General features: G+C 34.7%; 1 protein-coding gene across 2 annotated transcripts in view; it reads left to right on the forward strand.

Moving 5' to 3' along the window:
• The window catches only part of LOC108969953 (sodium-dependent dopamine transporter), a 20,648-nt gene extending 986 nt beyond the window's left edge, over positions 1–19,662 (forward strand). The window contains exons 1-10 of one of the 2 annotated variants that reach the window (XM_018935007.1): positions 1,063–1,282; positions 5,979–6,197; positions 15,438–15,572; positions 15,648–15,802; positions 15,879–16,060; positions 16,179–16,556; positions 16,626–16,863; positions 16,943–17,171; positions 17,236–17,504; positions 18,983–19,662. In XM_018935007.1, the coding sequence (XP_018790552.1) occupies positions 1,246–1,282; positions 5,979–6,197; positions 15,438–15,572; positions 15,648–15,802; positions 15,879–16,060; positions 16,179–16,556; positions 16,626–16,863; positions 16,943–17,171; positions 17,236–17,504; positions 18,983–19,096 (1,956 nt within the window). In that variant the 5' untranslated portion in view covers positions 1,063–1,245 and the 3' untranslated portion in view covers positions 19,097–19,662. Of the gene's footprint in view, positions 1–1,062; positions 1,283–5,978; positions 6,198–15,437; positions 15,573–15,647; positions 15,803–15,878; positions 16,061–16,178; positions 16,557–16,625; positions 16,864–16,942; positions 17,172–17,235; positions 17,505–18,982 lie in introns of those variants that run through there. The other variant, XM_018935008.1, reaches the window with a different exon arrangement.
• The last annotated feature ends 534 nt before the right edge of the window (positions 19,663–20,196 follow it).

Consider the following 20,196-nt stretch of genomic DNA (forward strand, 5'->3'; position numbering starts at 1 on the left):
ATAAACATATATAGTACAAGCAATAACCCGACCTCACTAATAAATAATTTTCTGTAGCCTGCAAAAGAGTACTGTAAAATTTTTTTTATATAATTGAATTTGAATTTGATTGAAAAATTATTTTCGAAATCAAAAAAAAAAGGAAAAAAACTTAGTGAGTTGCTTATAAAATATTTCAAACTACATTAAAAAGAGTACTCTCGAGAAATATGTACATTAAAAGTATATTTKTTAGGGTTTCCGTGGACTTTAAAGTCTGTTCCACCCGATAACTTATGTTGTATTTGCATTTCTAACACCTATAGCTAGATTTTTTAAGTGAAAAAATGTTTCTAACTTTAATTATATGCCCAATAATACTATGTTATGATTAATGAAGTATTAACAACTTGAAATCTATATAAATCATTAATTACAAAGTAATATTATTTGGGTTGGGTTGCGTTGATTATACCATTTTTAGTTATATTTAGATTCAACTCATTTCAGTTCATTTATTCAATGAAACTAGATTTCATTACCAACCTACAAACATGCCTACACGTGTAAATTACTATTTTGAATAAAATAAAAATCAAAACTTGTAATTATAAATCGATGAAAGCAACACTTCATACGAAAGTGACTTGCCTTATTTATTTGCATTTTAATGGGAACGATGTAACTTGGTGCATGAAAAATGATGCCGTCGGCAAGTAAAGGCGTTAATAATCAGAGCATCTTAATTTGCATATACTCATATGCATATATGCATAGGTATATACAAATACACATAGCTCTTTACTTTTGGAAAACTATTTTCAAAATATATAAAAATAATTATTTAATTTTTAAAATTTCACACAAAAATCATATAAAATTAATTTTAGTTTGTATTAAAAAAAACTCGTTAAATCTCTCATAATTTCCGAAATCGTTAGCTCATTAATTAGACGCTTTATTAGTACCCACAATTGTAGAAAAAGTGTGAGACCATGTGTGCGTTGCTTCAGAGCTCCGTTTGAGCTTTGCTTCCACTTGCAACATCGTTAGTTGGCATTCGGTGGAGCAACAGAATGAACGTAAAATGTGGCCGCGCAGTATTTAACTAATTTTATATTTTTAATTAATTTATTTTTTAAATAAATAATTTATGATAAATCGGAAGTCAGCAGATTTTAAAGAGCAACGTGAATTTTATGTACGTTTAGTGCCTCATTTACATGCAATTATCCAAGTGCTAAGTGGAAAGCAAAAGGGTAGAAAATGCCCACGGTTGCTAAGAGTAAAAGTGCTAATTCAGGTATAAAAAAAAAAATTAATTAAAAAATATTCTAAACAATATTCTTACATGCAACATGCAATACAATTTTTAAATTATTTTGGGCGGTTTTCAGAACTTTTTGGACTTAAATTCTGTTTTGATATTATAATTTTCATAAATGTATAATTTGTGGGAAATCATGAGCATAGACGTACTACTGTGGGAAAACTAATAATAAGATTAATATTAATAAATTTCTGGTGCAGAAATGTTCAGAAAAATGTTGGAAAATACTGTTTATCGAGACGAAGTATTTTTTATAGGTATAAATTATTCAAGGAAGTTCGAGAACGCGTTGACGAGGTCCAGGACGGCCATCAACATGAACTGATGATTACTACATTAATGGAATTGGTACTTCAAAAACGACCATTAACAATCAAAAATCTTACTGCCTTCGTTAGAATATCGGAAGGATCAGTGAAAATCATTTTGAAAGATTAGTGTAGAAGTGAACGATTAGTTCCAAAATCACAAATTTTTTTCGAAAAACAGAGTCGGGTTAACGTTAACCGAATTATTACTAGCGATGAGCGTTGGATCTATGCTTACGACCTGGAAACAAATGATCAATCGGCCGAATATTGTAGCAAGGTTGAGCCGAAACCGAAAAAACATAAAGGTTATGTTGACAGTTTTCTTCGCTTAACGAGGTGTGGTCAACAAGGAATACTATTGAGTGTTATGCGTCACTTGGCGAAGCTATTCGACCAGAGACCAGAATTTTGGGCTGACAACTCTTGGTTTTGGCACCACGATAAGCAGCGTGCCGCAACCACCATATTTGTCTGATTTAGCTCCGTGTGAGTTCTGCGCATTAAACGTGAATCGCTACCCGATTTTGAGCATTAAAAAAAAGTTGGCATACGAGTATATGTTATGTATAAATAAAATTAAAAAAATAGTTTTTCTTACATTTCGAGAGCATTCTAAAGCCTAGCGCTTTTTTTTAAACCATATTTTTCAAAATTACTTAGCACAAACGATCCAATACTATTATTTTTTGGTACATGCTCAGTATGTACACAGTTTTTCATCCAATGATATACCAGTTTTTTGGTCTGATTTAAAATTTTTCTTTCGAATACAATATTTAAAAAAAATCTCAATATTGTTAATTTAAAATTTTCAACTTTAGGTTATTGTATGAATATGCGTAATATCTTAGAAAATCGTAGAAACAATTTTGTATTTCCCCAAGTGGAAGGCCAGAAAAAGATTCTTCTTCAAAAATTGCAATGTGCTTTTTTAGGCTCTCACACTTTTAATTTATTTTACTCAACGTGTTTTGTACATAATATTAGTCGTTTAAAAGATGGCAGTTCTTAAAGCTTCAAGCTAATCTATTAGCTCCCGAAATTTCGGTACGAATGTTAATTGTAACAGTATAATAGAATAAATATATCGATATAACCGCTCAAACTTTAATTCAAAGAAAGGGCGTATTGTTTTCGGTATTAGGTGAAGATAATCAGCACTTTTTATTATAAAAAAAGAATGCTATACGTTTTTGTGTACATTAGGCATTCTTGTGTGGTGACCGAAATCTCTGCCGAGCCTCCGAAAACTAAAATGTTCGATAAAAATAGTATTTGTGATACGATCTTATCCATTGTGAAACAAGGTTATCATGGCGCATTACTAAAATTCCAGCCAGCTTTACAATCTTAAGAAGACAAACTTAAACATTTTAGAATTTTTTATTGTTACAAACATACACTATTAAGAAAGAAATTCTGAAACTTTTGGAAAAAAAGTATTTTAAACTCGGACATTGTGACGCCATTTCTGGTGACCCCTCGAAAAAAAACTACGTGTTTTAGTTAAAACCTTATCTTAGAACTTGTACGATGATTTTTTACAAAATTGTAAATTTTGGTGAAAATCTCAAAGACATGTGTAAAATTTCATGAAGATCGATTGAGTAGTTCTTGAACCGAATTCAAAAACACAGCTTCGAGAAAAGCGCTTTCAAAAACGGCGCTCTTGGCATCGCTAGTCTCGAACACACAAGTTCTAAACGCTGTATCCCCGTAACTATTACTCGGATTAACTTTAGCACAATATTCTAGAAATGTTGTAGAATTAAAAAAAAAAAAAATTATTTTTTGAAACCCATGTAACGATTGCTGTTGAACTTAAATCCGCTAATGTTGAGGTAACTATCGTATTCAGGGTTTATACTTATTAATCGCCTTTACTTTATCGCAGAATTATGCACCGAAATCCGTAATTAAAAGTTTATAATGATCTTATCACTACCCGTACTCGTCTATGTTGGCCTTCGACTGGTCTCAGTGTATACTCTCGCCACAGAAAAGGCTTTTTATGAAAACTGGCAACAAACCGCAACTGGCGTTAGTAGCTTCACACATATTTATGGTTAGAATATATGTACATATGCTAATAAAATATAAATCTATTGATGATAATACTTAATAGTACGGTCAATTTCCAAGTATATATGAATATTAATGTATGAATCATACACATATACGCCTACTATGTGGAATACAGGTACGCTTTGGTTAAGCACTTACCTGTTTACAAGCCTATAACAACAAATAAAAACAACTGAAAGCCATTCAAGTCATTTGCATACATGCCGCTATGAAAAGTAAAAACGAAAGTTTAAAAAGAACTCAAACGGCAACCGTGGGTTGAGGGTGATACTCGAACTGATTAATTGTTTGTAAACTGGAGAGCTGGCGAACATGGAAATATGAAAAATATTTACACTGAGATACCTATGTAGATAATGATATCATAGGTATATCTGTATTAATCATACATACATAGTTGTGATATTGGAAGGTAGGGTCGATGTTTACTCTTTATCATCATTAAATAATGCTAATCAAATATATCGTCACCTGAAATGCAAAATAACGTATTATCAAAAAATTCGAAATTGAGTGTCTTATTGATTACGATTCACTTCTTCACATTACATACATAATATTACATATGTTCAACATTTTCAGGTTCTGCAGTCATATACGAACCATTTTTAACCAATATTAAAATAGTTTTTCACTCATGTTCCATTTTATTTCGTGTTTCATTCATGCCACTGTAAATTTCCGAAAATGTTGTTATGTTATTTTGCATATCATGATATGTAGATTTGTATATAATATAAAGGTCAACGACTTGTTTTTTACGTGTATTTTATTATAATCTGAGTATACCTTTCTTATTTGTTTAGATTGCAAGTAGTTTATGCACAAGCAAATGAGTGACTAACCCATATTGAAAAAGTGAGCAGACCGTGCCATTATGCTGACACTTTAGCAGACGTACAGTAACCGGGTTAATAATGCTCTATGTTAGTTTAATCAGTTTAGCCGGCAAATATAATGACATATATATTTACAAGTATGTGACATTGTCGTTGCTTTCGAAATCATTTGTCACATCTGCCCACACATAAATTTTCATAGCTGCCACAGAAATTGTGCTCAAACATTCATCAATTAAGTAATTAAAGCAAGCTCCGTTAAATGTTTGTCGCTCGTCATAATCCACAAGAATTCGTATTATTCGCTCTTAATGTTGCCGCTGAAAATATTTGTACTCGTGCCTTTTATAGGGCCTAATTAGCGGAGAAAACCCGGAATGATTTTGACCTTATGGATATAAGTTAAAATTTTAGTCGGGAATTTTGCATATGAAATACTAATGTAGAGAATACGTTGTGACCAAAWATTATAAATGAAACGCAAAATAYTTAATTATTCATCAATATTTACTTCGATATTCTTCCGGTCCTCGAAACAGTATATATAGCCTTCAGCGAATTGTTTTATCTCTTTGATTGACAGAAAACGGGTTCCACGCAGCTTTTGGGGAAGAAAAAAAATCACACGRAGCCAAATCTGGTGAATACGATGGTTGATCGGTAGTAYTCATTGCGTTTTTGGACCAAAGAAACTAGCTTGCGTTACTCTTAAAAAAAAAAATCAGTTTTATTAGGATGAGTTGAGTAAGAACGCGTTYTATACCCAAAATTTCCATTAAAATCGTTCGAACGTGCTTGTAAGAGATGTCGAGCTCTCTTGCTATTTCTCTAACACTTGCCWGACAATTTTTATCACCACTTTTCAATATTATCATCAATGATCTCTCGTCTTTGAAGGCTTTGTATCGCTCGTAGCCTTGTGTTTTTGATAAAACTGAACCACCGTAAGCCTTCTTCAACATAGGCAATGATTCCGYATACGAAATTTGGCTAGAAATACAAAAGTTTAGGAAAAAACTTTGTTTCATATTTGTATCCATTGTAAAAAATTGTAACGTACTACTGAGTTGTGCCAACTTAAAAAACTGCAGTAAATAAACTGGTTGACAAATCGCGCACGATTACCGGGCGCTTTTTTGTCTAAATGTATGAATATATATTCTTTATTGACTTAACACACATGCCATTCAAGCTGAAGGATGCCAATCAGAATATAGATTTTGTATACATTTTTATGCTATAAAAACGTGTACACGTGTGARGGGTATTATAGCTTCGGTGCCGCTGTAGTTAATCTTTTTACTTGTTCCGACTTATTTTGCCACTATGTTATATGAATAAATTATAATTCCTAAATTTTTTAAAACTTAATTTCTTGATTAAAGTTTCATTTTGCTCGATAACTGGACTAAAGTGACCAATTTTTACTCTCAGATTTAGAGTGCGGCGTCGACGAAGGAGAGGACATCGCCTTGGCGATGTCACCGACCGGACAGATAGCTAAGACACCAACACCACGTGACGAAGCAGATAGTGACGATCAGCGTGAGACATGGAGCGGCAAAGTCGATTTTTTACTATCAGTTATTGGATTCGCAGTCGATTTAGCAAACGTTTGGCGATTTCCATATTTATGCTACAAAAATGGCGGTGGTAAGTACCCTCACTATTTTTTCTACCYCAAATATACCTGTATATGTATGTAAGTATTTATGTGTTATGCGCTCAATAATTGGTTATTCAATTATTAAATTCGTCTATAAGCAGTTGTTTAAGTCTACTTTAAGTATTATCTTGGCGTGTAAGAGAAAATAATTAAATACTCAAAGCACACCCACAAGCGTACAACTAATCTGCCATAATCCGCATGGCAATCTAAAGTTAATTTGTGTGCGTCCAATTTGCTACAGCCTATCCAACTAGCTACATTGTTGTACAGGCGTGTCGATGTAATAATGAGCTGTAAACGGATGGCAGGAGTCGATTACATTTGACTTAAGGACTCATACATATATAATGATGTGCATATATGTATACAGCGGAGTGAATGTGCTTGCTGGCTTATTGCTATGATTTATGCCACTTAACACCCGACTCTACTCCGGCAATAATAATTGTAGTAATAGCTGAAGCAACAATTGCTGCCTAACTTTTTGCTCTTTTTTGTGGAAGAAAAAGTTTAGCTAAGTGTCGCGTAGCTGCAAAGGTACTCATATAGCAATATACGATTCTATGTAAGTGTGTCTAGCATAAGAACCACAATATATATGCCATTTGTCATGCTCAACACTTTTGCCAGTGAAGTGCTGCCATTAAATTTGCCTCTTATGGCACACTTCCTTGAGAAAATTGCTGTGTTCTGTTTGAATGCGTCGCCTCAACATTGCCATCAACACTATCACCACCAGTTGCTAYTGCTGGTCTACTCGCATCCTGTTGCCTTTTGATGCTTGCTGCTAGTGTTGTAGGTAAAGTTGGCTGCGATTTTCCGGTATTCATTTAGGGATTGGCGAGAAATTATATGTTTATATGGGCAGCGGAAATCATTTTACGAAGATTGTCTGACTTTTTAATCGTGCCATAAAATGATTTTAGAGTTTAAAGAAGGCGATGAGGCAATGGTCTCAAGATGCTCCATGTTATTGTTGTAGTAACGAGTATCCAGATACTGCTTTCACCCAAGCAAGAAGTTAACTGCCATCGAGATAACTTAACGGCGGGCCTACGTAACGAGCTGTTTCGATAACTTTAGCTCAAAGAGAGAGAGGATTAAGTGAGTCGTTTTGATTGGACATGCAAAGAGGAGATTAATATCAATAGTCCCCGACTTATAGGCAGGACTAAGCTTTTGGATGTCGTGGTCTATTCTGGATAACTAGTTTAACCAGCTAAAATACCCAGAACGAAGTTGCGCAAAAAATTATACGATTGAGTTCCTTAGCCTTTGCGCCGTCCCAAATGATTGGCTKTGGTTAAATTGCGAAGTATCGACATTCTAAATGTTATTTGCAGTCGGATCCTCATAAATTTTCCTCAAAGTATGCTCTATCCAGCGCTACTCGAGACTTGGTTTCCACGGCTCTGTTAACAGTCATAACTTCGAAGTCGTAGGYGTTTTCGTCTTGGGACCAGCATTAACACCAAYGATAACGTYGGCCTCGAAATCCAACGCAGAATAACTATTGCTAAGCGGTGATGCTTCGGTTGGAGTAGGCAACTGAGAACAAAAACCSAATTCTACAAGTTACTTATCATCCCCGTCCTGGTATGGACGATGACAACATCTGATGAGTCGGTCGAGTTTTCGAGAGAAACGTTCTGCGAAATATTTATTGTTCTTTGTGCGACGATGCAGTCGATGGAGCGATGAGCTGTGCGAGATTTATGACGACATTGACAAAGTTCAGCGAATCAAGAGACAATGGCAACGTTGGCTAAGTTTTTTCGTCCGATTTGATGATGAAGAGTATTCGACGAGGCCAGTACGACGAGACCAGTACGAAGGACCTGGCTTCACTTGGAATTTCCAACTGGCGCCCAAGAGCGTAATAGCGGCTATAATCACATACGCGATGTCTATACCTATAAAAAAGAAGAAGAAAGTACGATAAAATCTATATCTAAAGAAACTGRCTTTTATTCCAAAAGKTAGCCTGTATTATAGGTAACCCGAMCTAATCCAAATAAGTATTCAACCAMGTACTGTCAACCCTCTATTYTGCAAAAAAATTTGAGCTACGATTTGTGTTACTACAATTAGATGCCAACAATATCCCGAATGTTCAAAGCTTTACACAACTTAATACCGAAAATCGGTACTTGAATTTCACTAGACACCAACAAAATCAATTCACTCGCTTTTTATGTGTATGTATGTATGTTTCATTCATAAGCACGGCAAAGCATGTCGCTCGGTATCCTCCAAGACAATTTCAAAGTTAAGTGCTTTTGTATGACAACTAAATCTGGCAGTCATAATCGCATTTACCGCTGCCATTGAGTGGTTGTGGAGTGAGAAAAAAAAAGAAAAAAACTCAGCCAACAAAGTCAAAAGCGAGGAGAAAGAGTTTGTAGTGGCATGCAGAATCATAAAGTTTGGATTAACAAAGAAAATCAGCAGAAAAAGTGCGAAAAGCAGAGAAAAAACGAGACAATAATGGTGGGATTTTTTCCACAGTTGGTCTCGAAAGGCATAAAAGCCTTGGCAGTGCATGCGTTAAAGTGTTTTGGCCTACGAATTAGGGTGCCACACACGTTCATAAACCGAAGGCAAGTTCAATAATCATGTGCTAGATATGCGAAGCTCTGTTAGGTTAGGTTGAAAATCATGTGTGAAGGACTCACAATTATGCATTGCTCGCTGTGGAAATACAGAGAGTGTGTGAGTACTTAAAATTCAAGTTTATTTCAAATAAAAATCGTACGCTTCATTGCATTCAATCAGCAAAACGGAARTAAGCCACTGCGTGCAATGCTCGTTGCAACACAGCCCCAAGTTGGTCGTTATAACGARGCTTAAATAACCATGACAACTGACTTAATATAAATTTTACGCAGTGCCTTTATGATTCACTATTCTATGTATACCGTTACAGCTAAGCATGTATAAGTAGAGGAAAACTGAAATGGAAGAAGGTAAATCAGCTTTGACTTCGCCAGTRACTAATACATTTTCTCATCATTGCTTACTTATGGCTAATAGCGGCTTAAGCGAGTGCTTTATTGCRTGTAAATATATTATGTGTATAATTTTTCACTGTTACGTTGTGTATTATTTTTATATTGAATACCGATTTCAGCCCTCACATAAATTGTAGCGGTTTCTTCTCACTCTGAAGAGAGTTTTCTTAAATGCATATACTATTGAAATGACGAGTTTGAGGTTTTTGGTAGAAAACTCTTGCCTATAGCTTCATGCTAAATATGTATGTATATCTTATGATTTGGAATACCAATATTCTCAGGAACTATGAACTGAATAAAATTCCGTCTATTACTAGAGAGCCCTAAAGTTGTTTGATTTCATCTATTGGATCTATAACTATATTCGTGCAGTTTTTCAAGAGATATCCTAGCTTCATTAGTATTTAATTTTTCCAATATTCCAAACATACGTTGGAGATTTACTGACCTTGCTCATCTTTTGTGTATATGCCATTAATTTTAAACGTACATGGCAATAATTTTTTTTTTCAGTCAAATACCATGACGAGTTTATTGTGAAGCGAAGGAAACCTCAGCCGAAAGTCATCGAATTTTGGTGGAAACTTTGGGTAAACATGCTGTAGCTGTGTGAACTAAAGGCTTGAAAGACAAATAAGGTTTTTGGAAATTCAAATGTATTTATTACAATTGAGTTTTGAATATAAAATTCAAATGGCCTTTACGATTTCTTTGTAGCTACGAATTCGATGAACGCATTTTCGAGGACTTTTTTAACTAAAGTAAGTCGCATGTCATGAATATGACGTTCAATATTGGCTTCTAAAGCTTGACGAGCGTCTCTGGTTTATTGCTAAAGCCAATTAGTCACACATTTTGGAGACCTTTCCATGTCACTATTTCTTGAAATAATCGAATCTCTAAACTTTTCTTACAATAATTCGGTTGTTGCATATGCTGTGTGGCATRCATCCTCGTGTTKTTGGAACCAGATGTTGCCAAGRTCAATTTCTTCCAATTGTGGCTATATGGAGTTGGTTGATCTATACCGTTCTCCACTGACAGTAACTTCATTTTGAAAGAAATACGGACTGATGATTTCACCAGACCAAAAACCACACCGAACTGCCAATTTAGGTGAATGTAATGGTTGTTCATGACTAATTTGGGGATTTTCTATGTACCAGAACCGAAAATTTTGTTCATTTACCGCACCACTCAGATGAAAGTGAGCTTCATCAGAAAATATGATTTTCTTAWAAAAATCATTATCGCTTTCAAGTTGTTCCAAGGCAAAATCAGCAAATTCACGACGTTTGCGGTGGTCCAATGACTAGAGTTATTGAGTGAGAACAATTTTATACCGATGTAAGCCCAAATTCTTTTTCAAAATCAGCCAGGTTGTGATTTGAGACAATCTCAATTCCTGATTATGTCTTGGAATTGACAAATTGTGGTCTTCAGAAACACTTTCGGCGAATGCGAGCACAGGTCGTCGATTATTACGACCTTAAAAAACAGGGCGAAAAGTTGCAATTAAAGATTATTTTGTTAATAAAATTTTTTTTGAAACGAAAACAACACTTTGACCTTTTTTGGTTCAGAAGAGGATTAAATTAAAGCGAGYGATTATCGAGAATCTTCCGGAATTTACGACTCGACACGAGGCAATAATTTTAATTATGATAAGCCGTGATCTTATGTTACAAGACCRGATAAAAACTATGTGGTTGGAAAACAGCGACTGAAAAGTTGTTTCTTACTCGACTTATAGATCTTATCTTGTCCCTTCTGACAAGCATTTGTTCTGTCGATGCAGAAAGACCTTAAAAGTGGAAAATGACCACATAACAACAAAGTAGGGTATCAGAAATTGGCTTGATGMGGTGCGGGATTAGTTCGTAAACCACTCAGTTTAAAGTAGATAGTTAATSTGGAAAAATCGATACGCAGCTGGAGTACTAGGGTAGTTGACAGGAATTGTGTTTGGTATATTTTTATACCCTGAACAGGCTAAATATAGTTTGCCACAAAGTTTGTAACACTCCCAAAAAAAAAAACGTTGGAGCTCCCATAATTTATATAGCTTAGTCAACTTAGTCGTCTGTCTCTCGGTCTGTATACTATATACAACGACTAGGCCTTCAGTTTTGTGCTTATATGTCGGAACCGTCGATATCAGAGCACTATAGCATATAACTGTCATAAAAACTGACCGCTCATAATACAATTTTTGTATACTTCTGTTTTTGTGAAAGGTATTACAGCTTCRGTGCAGCCGAAGTTAACGTAYTCGCTTGTTTCATAACAATTTTGTTCGAAATATTTTTACTTTTCTGAGCATTTATCTGGTTAATTAATTCGCTGTGATTCAAAAACATTAATTGTATGCAAAATTTTCAATAAACTCTACATACATWAGTATAWAAATACATAATGAGTGTATRTGTTTAACGTCACTTTACCATTTAAGCACACTTCAAGTCACAATCTTACTGACTTCTATACACATTTGTGCAACGTTCGGATCACTTACCTTGMTACTCATACTTAGTAGCTTGGTATATTATTTTAAGAGGAAATTTGATTAGATGACGTCATTATTTTATGYTGTGTACCCACTTTAAGGAGACACACACTAACAATTTAACGATAAATGCCAAGCATCGAAACCAACGAATTTGCATTGGCTACAACAACAATAGYAATGTAGAGAATATAACAAAATATTGAATGAAAATGGCTAGGCGCACACACCTACAAACACGCACACGCTCATACTTCCACTAAGTGAGTGCGAGTGCTGTTGATGTTTGATGTCGAAAACGGTGTGTGCCTTTGTCAACCAAGAGCAGAGCACTTCATTTAACAAGTCGACACAGGAACAAAGGCAACAGGACTACAGCATGATGATGGCGATATCGATGATACCATATACATACATACATATGTATGTACTAGATGTATGTGTGTGAGCGGAGAAGAACTGTGCATATTTTGTTTTAAAATTAGATTTATATTGTGCTATAATCAAAATCATATTGGTTCTKTTTTAAGTGAACCCAAGAGAGTGTGGTGGAAAACGAAAATTAGTCAAGGCGGCGGGGGGTTTGTATGACAACAGTATTTTATAAGGTGTTAAATATGTGGTAATGGCTGTGACACTTTGTTGGACGGAAAATGGTGCTGCTGTAACGGAAAAAAGGAAATTAGGCTTTCCTAATTGTGGGCGGATGGATTCCAGGAGTATTGGGGGTTGTGAGAAAATCGAATCATAGAAAAGAGTAAGTGGTTGTAAAAGTTTAGCACATAATACTGGCATTGTGTATTTTTATATTATATATACCGTGCAGGCAACTTGTAATATGATAAATAAAAGCAAAAAATCAAAGTAAAGAGTGGGGTCACATATTTTTACTGAACTGATGTGCGCTTATTATAGAATTTCAATATGAAGTAAGCATTGCAAGTGACATTTTTATTTTCTTAACAGTGGAATATTTATTTATGACTGCTTTGAAATCATTTTGAAATTTTTTTCTTGTGAATTTGGTTATTATGATGATCATCATAACATGGATAAAAATCAATAACAAGTTCATCTAWAAGCAGCCCTACTTTCCATATATCTATGCTACTGTAGAAACATTAAGGGAACGTCTCAGTGTTAAATTTTCGAAAATTGATTTTTTTGTTGCACTCTATAATAAAATTCTCTCAAATTTTGAAATCGAAATTCAAATTGTTACGGTGGCTACCGCATTTCTGATAGAAAAGGAACAAAGTTTTCTCAAAATGGTGTTTTTCAAAAAGATTTCCACTCTCAAAGGAAGAGTTATTAAAAAATCTGGTTCCTATTTGGAGAGGACGTTTTTGACGTCATTCGCTTTCGCGTTATGTTTTATTTTTTTTTGAAATCTTCCTAGTTTTTTCTGCGAAACACCGTCGAAAAAAGGGCCAAATTCGATACTTTTTGTTCAAATCGCCGCAATCGTGTACGTCGTACAGAACCATCTTTTTAAATTATTTTTATTATTATTAAATTATAATTTTTTGAATTTATTTATCTTTTATAGACCCAACAAATAATCATAAAGAAATCATTCTGTATTCGTCATAAATGTATTTATTTATAAAAAAATCGGACTGATTAGTTAATTTCAATATTAAAAAAAATCTGTAATTTTTCGGAGGATCACATTAATTTTCTTTTTAATACTATGATATGTCTATAATATTTTTCCCATAGTTTCAATTGCAACAAAAGTGTAAAAAAGATATTGTAAAACTGGAAAAATGAGAGTATTTCCAAAAAAATTTCTAGTGGTGCTGATAACGAATCTTCGCCTTCGACCTAGTTTATCTCGTATTTAACAGTTAGCATTTGATATATTTTAGAGATGTCGTCGGTCAATAAGCTTTATCTTCACTTTAAATTATTTGATAACGCTTCGTATTAACATAAAATACTTGATTCAAAAACAGTAAACTCTCTTCCATTTCTTTTTACTATTCTATATAAATTTTAGTAGTTTGTCTCTATGCGTATTAGAATGTAGAAAAATATTACTCATACGCCATGTATCCTTCTTAAACTATTAGTACTACTTCGGTGCGTATTTTACTACACTGTAGTATATAGTATTTTAAATTGAGACAAACTTGTTTTCATAATCATTTTGTAACTTTCTTGAATGAAAATAAACCCAATGCAAATATAGTACTTGTAAAGACATGGTGAGATCAATACAAAACGCTTACCTATAATTTTGAAATATTATAAATAATCTTAACTCTCATTAACCCGAGTTATAAAAATTTTCAAAATTTCAAAAGCACTGCATCACTGTTTCATTTTCTCGTTTGCGCTGCACATTGTGTTCTTTTTCTAATGGCCATAATTTAATAATGAAGTTAGTTTTTGCTTTTGTGAAGTTTCATTAACAATGAGTCTATGTAGTTATATACTAAGCCTTAGAATATAAAAATGTTCAGCGAATGTACTTATATACTCTCTAATTGCTAATACTATAACTTTAACCGACTAATTGAAAAGTTAGCGAACTATCTAAAAAAAATTGAAAACTGAAAAGTATAAATAAAGTTCCTAAACACGTCTATCCTTTAGCATGACAAATAATTAAAAATGAAATTATGACATTTTTTCGGGACAATATCTTTTTAAGATATTTGTGGTGTAATCTAATAAATCATCTGTACCGTTACACTAGCTTTGTTTCCATTTACTTGCATAAAAGTACGATTTAATTCATATTTAACCACATTGTCTGGTTTGAAGCAAAGCTATTTCAGTAGTAAACTTAATCCATATCAACGTTATCTATTTACACTAGTTACTTCTAATATTTAAAAACTTCTATTGAATGCCSTAGTACATATAGTATATTAAATAATTAGGGTGCTTCTACTTAGGTGAGTTGCTATATAGTATTTTTCTTCAAATCAAGAGGGGATCCCCGAAACTGAGGCAAAAACTTGAAGCAAAGGACAAATCGTTTTACAAAAATGGTATAGAAAAGTTGGATTGTCACTATAATCAGTGTACCACTCATAAAGTGAAATAATTTTGAATATTAAAAACCAATTCTGCCAAGAGATGTGTACTATTTTAGGCCGCGGTCTTTTCAGTCGACCTTTCAGTGTTGAGAACTAAATTTCATCAAATTCACATATTTTTCCAGAGTAGATCTATGATTAGTAAGTAAATAGTGTTATGCGTCGTTTGTGTGAAGCTATTCTTAAAACTAGGCCGGAATTATGGGCCGACAACTCTTGATTTTTCCACCACAATAATGCAGCGTCGCGTACTGCATTGGTTCTTAGTGARCTTTTCGCTTTCAACCAATATCATGCCGCCTGATTTAGCACCTTATGACTTCTGGCTATAGAACAGACTCAAACGACCGCATCGCGAAAACCATTTTGAGTGAATTGAAGACATTAAACGTGAATCACTATGCGCCGTGCAATCTATTCCGGAAAGTAATTTAAACAACGATTTCGAGGATTGGAAAAAGCGTTAGCCAAGCTGGAGTTCGACAATATTTTGAAGAATAAATTGAAAATTTAAAAAACTAAGTCTTACTATTTTTTGCTCATAGTGGTATATTTGGTTTCACTGAATAACTTATTAACATTCAAAAATACAAGTTCCAGAATACTAAATTATATAATACCTTTTATACAAAATATTTTCATTTATATTTTCAGGCGCTTTTCTGGTACCGTATTGTATTATGTTGCTAGTAGGTGGTATACCATTATTTTACATGGAACTGGCATTGGGCCAACATAACCGTAAAGGTGCCATCACATGTTGGGGACGCTTAGTGCCGTTATTTAAAGGTAAAACTTGTAAAAGACATATTTTCGAATAATTTTAAAAACATTTCAAAAATATTTAAAATTAAATATTTGTAGGAATCGGTTATGCAGTGGTGCTGATTGCTTTCTATGTTGATTTCTATTACAATGTTATAATCGCTTGGAGTTTACGTTTCTTCTTCGCCTCATTCACAAATAATTTGCCCTGGACGTCGTGTACGAATCCATGGAACTCGGACTATTGCAAACCGGTAACATTTTTACTGCATKAGCATTATCGAAATTATTTGTTTCAGGAAAATAATGTCTTTTAAACTTTACTTTCAGTTTGAAGTTCAACAAAATACAATCATGCCCATGCAACCCACCATTCAACCGCTAAATATATCTATGAACTTCACCGATTTCGCATTTGACAATCAGTCCGTATTGAGTTACAACGAAAATAAAACTTTGGAAAGTACAACGACAACAGAGCGATTTCATTCCGCAGCATCCGAATATTTCAAGTAAGTGAACTTTATACTGAATACTTCCTCAATTATTGAGAGAGAATTTTTGAAAATTATTTTCACCATTTAAAGTAAAATTTTGAGAATCTTTCGTTRTTTTAACCCATATTTTTAGTCGATATATACTGGAACTGAATCGTAGTTCGGGTTTAGACGATCTTGGCCCAATTAAATGGGATATGGCCGTKTGCTTGCTAGTCGTCTATCTCATCTGTTATTTCTCTTTGTGGAAAGGTATCAGTACGTCCGGTAAGGTTGTGTGGTTCACGGCGCTCTTTCCGTATTGTGTGTTGTTGATATTGCTCATACGTGGCATTACACTGCCTGGATCCGCCATGGGTATAAAATACTATYTGAATCCAAACTTTGATGCTATCTACAAAGCGGATGTGTGGGTCGATGCGGCGACACAGGTSTTCTTCTCATTGGGACCTGGTTTCGGTGTGCTTTTGGCGTACGCTTCATACAATAAATACCACAATAATGTCTACAAGTGAGTTTTTAATGTAGTTGTAACAATTTCTATATATCATTGTTATTATTGTTTTTTCGCCAAAATCAGAGACGCGCTGCTTACGAGCTGCATCAATTCGGCTACCAGTTTCATTGCTGGCTTTGTGATATTCTCCGTGCTTGGCTATATGGCTCACACATCTGGACAAAATATTGAAGATGTCGCCACCGAGGGTCCCGGTTTAGTATTCGTCGTTTATCCAGCGGCCATTGCCACCATGCCGGGCAGCACTTTTTGGGCTTTGATATTTTTTATGATGCTTCTAACATTGGGTTTAGATAGTTCCGTAAGTGTAATATATATTTGTTGTTGTTGCATTGACTTAAATATTCATTTTTATTATAAATGATCAATTTTTAATACAGTTTGGCGGTTCTGAGGCTATTATAACGGCTTTAAGTGATGAATTCCCAAAGATTGGCAAAAATCGTGAGATCTTCGTTGCTATACTCTTCTCGCTCTACTTCATTGTGGGCTTGGCAAGCTGTACTCACGGTGGTTTCTATTTCTTTCAACTACTGGATCGCTATGCCGCTGGTTATTCAATACTTGTGGCGGTGTTCTTTGAGTCAATAGCGGTGTCGTGGATTTACGGTAAATTTCATTACCAGCAAATATTTCAGTATTGTTCTTTATATAATGCTCAACTTAAATTCAGGAACAAATCGCTTTTGCGAAGATATACGCGACATGATCGGCTTTCCACCCGGCAAATACTGGCAAATTTGTTGGCGCTTTGTAGCGCCACTCTTTCTACTCTTCATCATWGTATATGGTCTGATCGGTTACGAACCGCTAACATATGAAGATTACACGTATCCAGTATGGGCCAATACGTTAGGTTGGTGCATAGCGGGCTCCTCGGTGATGATGATACCGGCGGTGGCGATTATCATGATGCTCAAAACACCGGGTACCATTAAGCAGGTATATTYATTTAACCTAAATTATCAAATTCATTTGTGGCTAGTTATTTTTTAATTGTAAGTATACCCTGTACAGGAAACATTAAGTTTGCTACGAAGTTTGTAACACCTAAAGTATATATGCATACAATATAATTTAAATTGCCAGCATGGCGACCTGAGTAGACTGAACCATGTCCATCTGTCTGTCCGTCAATATATACGTGAACTAGTATTTCAGGTTAAGGGATACTTGCTGGCCAACGCGCAAAGGACCATAAATCTTTCGCAGAACCTATCTTTCGAAAACTCGTAACGTCGACTCATCAGTTGTTGTCATCATCCAAGCCTCTGCACCATATAGCAGGACGGCAATAATGAGTGTCTCTGCGCCGTCGAGAGAGGATCTTACTTCTCAATTGCCTAGTCAGTTCGAAGTAGYACCAGTGGACAATAGCTATTATGCGTTGGATTTCGAGGTTGACATTGTTATTGCTGTTAATACTGGTTCCAAGATAGACGAAATTWTCTACGACTTYGATCAGCAGACTGTCAAAAGTGACGTGGAAACCAAGTCGTGAGTACGACGACTGTTTGTTTGACGACAGGAGATATTTTGCATTCTTCTCGTTCATTTGCTTTGCTTTCTCAGCCRGTCTAGAGAAAGCAGATTTAACGACGCGATTGTTAAGGAGGATGATATCAATATGATCGGCGTACGCCAGCAGCTGTACACTCCTATAGAAGACGGTACCTTTTCGATTTATTTCCTCCAAGAGTAGATTGAAGAAGTCGCCCGAAATAGAAGTCCTCCTCGATCCRCTCAATAGAACTTTGTCTGCGATGTTGGGAAGACTTATAACACCGTAGTTTGCGCAGATTGTGGGGTTTCCATTTTTTGTGGGTTGGGCAAAACACAGTTATATACTAATCGTTGGGCATGCCTTGGTTCGWCCATATTCTGCAAAGAAGGTGATGCATGCACCTTAACAGTTCTTCGCCGAAGTATTAGAATAGCTCGGCTTTAAATTCACCGRTCCCCGCCGCTTTGTTGTTCTTMMGAYGGGTAATYGATATTCTAAYTTCTTYATAATCGGGCAAGGAACGTCCGCTCCATTGTGATTGTTTGTCCGGAAACGCGCTCACCATCTCCTGGTGTTCAGCTTTCACTGCCATTCAGCAGGCTGGAGACGTGTTCCCTCCATAATTTTAGTATCCTCTGGGCATCAGTCASTAGATCASCTCTGCGKGTTCTACAAGAGTATGCTCTGATGTTGAAATCTGCTGTTAGTCTCCTCATCTTTTAAWAGAAATTTCGAACTATCCGATCAAAATCAAATTCTTGCATGGAATCACCYTTTGTTGTGAAAAATATTCTAGCTTCGGCACACCTGTAGTTAAATACCTTTCTTTATACTTTTTTTGCTATAAGAAATTCACCTGTKAAGGGTATTATAGCTTCTTATTTCTTACTTCCTGTTTTTATGAATTTATTTGCAGCGCTTAAAAATACTCACCACACCTTGGCGCGATCAGCAGGTCTCAGTTAACGGAGTGACGGCGGAGGCAACACAAGTGCGGCTCACCGATGCCAAAGAGGGTGCTGAGGTCTGAGATCAGCCATTTGCAAGGTTCAAAGTGTATTATGTGTGATTTCGTTSCATCATTTTTGCAATAGTTAAGCGGAAAGTCGGCAATATTRTTAAAGTTCTGCTGTTTTTGCCAAAATTGTGCCACCGTGCACATTCATACGTATATACTATATWTGTATGCATTTACCTGCGTATGTAATTTGATCACTAGTTAATGYTCACATGAAATTAGGGAATTAGTTTTTAAGTATTTGATAGTGTATAAAAGTAAATAAATGAATTGCTAGTAGTGTAATTAGAAAATAACCACAAATTTTGTACACTTATACAAATGCAAATTTCACAAACAACGTAATTTACTTAGGTTTCGCTGGCATACAGACTTGTATGAAAGCTGCACAGCAAGCAAACAGCTGCAAATAATCATTGCAATACTTAYAAGCCAAAATGCATACATATGTATTGGTGCATATAGTGGCATGTAGGCAGTGAGAGGCCCCAACCAGAAAACTATTTGTACTTACATATATCATATAAGTACATACATATGTAYAAGTGTGTATATAAATATATGCATACATGTGTAAATGCTTGAGTCTAAAGAAAATATTGAAATTATGTATGTAAGTGCATTTGTTGTTGCAGTTGTAGTTTATAACATTATAAAAACTCATTAATACAAACTTCTGTGTATACATACGTACATGTATGTAGTGAAAATGTATGATTTTTAAGATGCTGTGTAGATAATATTAGAAACCTGTCTCTTATACACATCTAGATGTGTATAAGAGACAGGTATACATACGTACATGTATGTAGTGAAAATGTATGATTTTTAAGATGCTGTGTAGATAATATTAGAATTGAAAGGTTTGGAACATGCCGAGCTACAGGTGTTACAATAATAAATAATAAAAAAATTAAAATGGTTTACAATAACAAATTTGACTAAAGATAAGACAAAAAAAAGCTGTTTAATAGTAGTTAAAGTTAAAGCGCTTGTTATCAAATCTACCTATGTACAATCAACAWACTTCTTTGTTAGTTCAAAATTATAAAAAAAAATCATTTACTTTTGTATATTAAAATGCGTAGTTAAAGCTTTAAAACGTCTTCTGA

Source organism: Bactrocera latifrons, unplaced genomic scaffold (assembly GCF_001853355.1).
Source record: "Bactrocera latifrons isolate USDA-ARS-PBARC rearing strain unplaced genomic scaffold, ASM185335v1 scaffold_27, whole genome shotgun sequence".
Lineage (NCBI taxonomy): Eukaryota > Metazoa > Arthropoda > Insecta > Diptera > Tephritidae > Bactrocera > Bactrocera latifrons.